This window comes from Ananas comosus, linkage group 19, assembly GCF_001540865.1.
Source record: "Ananas comosus cultivar F153 linkage group 19, ASM154086v1, whole genome shotgun sequence".
NCBI lineage: Eukaryota > Viridiplantae > Streptophyta > Magnoliopsida > Poales > Bromeliaceae > Ananas > Ananas comosus.
In genome coordinates, this window is record NC_033639.1 from 6,643,935 (window position 1) to 6,646,514 (window position 2,580).

The following is a 2,580-nucleotide window of genomic DNA, read 5'->3' on the forward strand; positions in this document are numbered from 1 at the left end:
GTACTTGGCAGAATACACACAGTTTTTAATGCTAAATTATTTTTTCCTTTAGTTTTCACTTGAGAACCTCTTCCTGTGGTGATATTACCTTAATATGGCAATCAATGGACCTTTGGACAAGATGTACTTGACTAAATACACACAGTTTTTTTAATGCTAAATTATTTTTTCCTTTAGTTTTCACTTGAGAACCTCTTCCTGTGGTGATATTACCTTAATATGGCAATCAATGGACCTTTGGACAAGATGTACTTGACTAAATACACACAGTTTTTTTAATGCTAAATTATTTTTTCCTTTAGTTTTCACTTGAGAACCTCTTCCTGTGGTGATATTACCTTAATATGGCAATCAATGGACCTTTGGACAAGATGTACTTGACTAAATACACACAGTTTTTTTAATGCTAAATTATTTTTTCCTTTATTGTTCACATGAGAGCCTCTTCTCGTATTGATATTATCTTAATGTGGCAATCAACGGACCTTCAAATTTAAAAAGTTTTCTCCTGAGCTCAATTCAACGCTAATATCAGCCTAAACTTGAGTATATCTCTAGCAATTAACCACCGCCACCAGTACAAACCACAAGGCATTACCAAGATGAGAACATGTTTCTTATACTTAATAAAATATAGAAAACTGTATACTCTGTAGTTACGTGCAGCCATGTCATGTCTAATTCTTGTAGAGTTGACAGGCTGCCGATTCTTAGCCACATTGTGTCACATACCCCAAATTGTGTCAGTGCAATATTGTTTATCGTGACAGCAGTTACCAATGCTCAAAAACACAACTACCTGCCTACGGGACTCATTCAATAATACATTTCACAAAAAGAAAAATATTCCGCAGCTTTTGCCCCTTTTTACTCCTTTTTTTCAACCTTCTCCAATTAATCCACAAGAATCGTCTTATCTAAGAACAAAGTAAAATACTAACTGTAACCGCTCTCCATCCCCCTTCAGTCATGGAGATTTACACCACAAATTCCAGCAGCCTAAGCCCAAATTTAGCAAATCGAAGGCAATTTACCATCTACACCGTTTACTCTCGACAAATTGTGCTACTAAGATCATTTATCACTTTTAGGACCGAAAAGATTGCATCAATTAATGACAACCCTAAATTATTCTAAAGAAAGAGAAAGAAATGGAGGAAAGAAGCAGCAGCATCACCTGCGGCGGTTCCTGCGGCCGGCCTCGCGGGCCTTGCGCTTGCGCTCCTCCTGCTTGTTCTCGAAGAACCTGCGGCGCTTGCACTCCTGGATGACCCCAGCCTTGGAGACCTCCCTTCGGAAGCGCCGCAGCAGCACCTCCTCGGGCTCGTCCTCGCCCACCACGACCTGCACGTTGTACCCCGCGCGGGGGGGCGCGGGGTCGACATGGAAAGGGCCGGGTAGGTTGGAGAAGGAGGTGGAGGAGAGCAAAAGCGAGAAGGGGCGGCGAGAGGGGAAAGGGAGGGGGAGCTCGTTGGGGCGAGAGGAGCGGAGGGGAGAAGCGGGGGAGGGAGGGGTCCTCGGGAAGGAGAGGTGGAGGAGGCTGCAGGCCGCGGCCATGGAGTTTTAAGAGGAGGGAGAGGAGGAAGAAGAAGAGGTGGAGACGGTTAAGGGAATGAGCTTTATCTTCTCTGAGTTGGGTTTTTTTATGGAGGGAAGAATCCGGAAAAAATGGATAGGTCTGTCTGGAAACGGGCTGGCTTTGGACGGTGTGAAGACTGAGGTTGAGTTGTAGACCGTGCGGGCCAAGACAGGTTTGAAGCATGCTCGGACAGGGCCTGACTAGGGGCGTAAACGAAACGAGTCGGAATCGGGGACAGTTCATTACCCTCTAAACTTTTATCGAGTTTCATTTTACCCCTCAAATTTTAAAAATAGACATTTAATATTTTATTCAGGGAATTTTTTTTCATTAGTTTTTCATCAAATTCTGTTAACCGAAAATTAACGGAAGGAATAACATAAATAATTAGAGTTTAGGAGCTCCACAACAGATTGTATACAACAAAAGGTATTACATGTTCATTTTATGAGTTTAGGGATAAAGTAAAATTCCACCAAAAGTTCAGGGATAACAGAACAATCTAGACTTTTTTATACTAAAATAAATTATCAAATTACCCTATATTTTATCATATAAAAGCTAAAAAAAAAAGAAAAAAAATTTGAGTGGCTTAAAGATTAAAAAAAAAAAGAAAAGAGAGAGACACTACCTAGCTAGCTATGATGCTCGAACACCCTACTCTCCCGGTGTACTCGCTAATGTGGTTAATTTACAATAAGTATTCTTACCCAGATATAGAGATTTTAATTCTCAGTTAATTCTCTGTAATACTTATTTCTCATTTTTATCTCTAAAAGTATTGTTCTAGAGAATGCACCTACTCCTTATGAAATTATGTAATGTAATTTTATTATAGCCTAAAATCAAAATTTTATACTTCTTTTAACCAATTAGAAATTTTGAATATATAAATAAAATATTTTTTTTAAAAAAATTTTCCAACAATAAAAAATTTTTATTATTCCCTGAACTTTTGGTGAAGTTTCACTTTACTTCCAAAACTCATAAAATGAATATTT

General features: G+C 39.0%; 1 protein-coding gene across 1 annotated transcript; it reads right to left on the reverse strand.

Moving 5' to 3' along the window:
• On the reverse strand, window positions 1,147-1,693 carry LOC109724655. The gene has a single exon (XM_020253539.1). The coding sequence runs from the start codon at window positions 1,555-1,557 to the stop codon at window positions 1,174-1,176; it is 384 nt and encodes a 127-aa protein (XP_020109128.1). The 5' UTR covers window positions 1,558-1,693; the 3' UTR covers window positions 1,147-1,173.

Bases quoted from the DNA above. Each gene is read 5' to 3' on its own strand.
- LOC109724655 (XM_020253539.1), bottom strand. From the start codon at position 1,557: ATGGCCGCGGCCTGCAGCCTCCTCCACCTCTCCTTCCCGAGGACCCCT.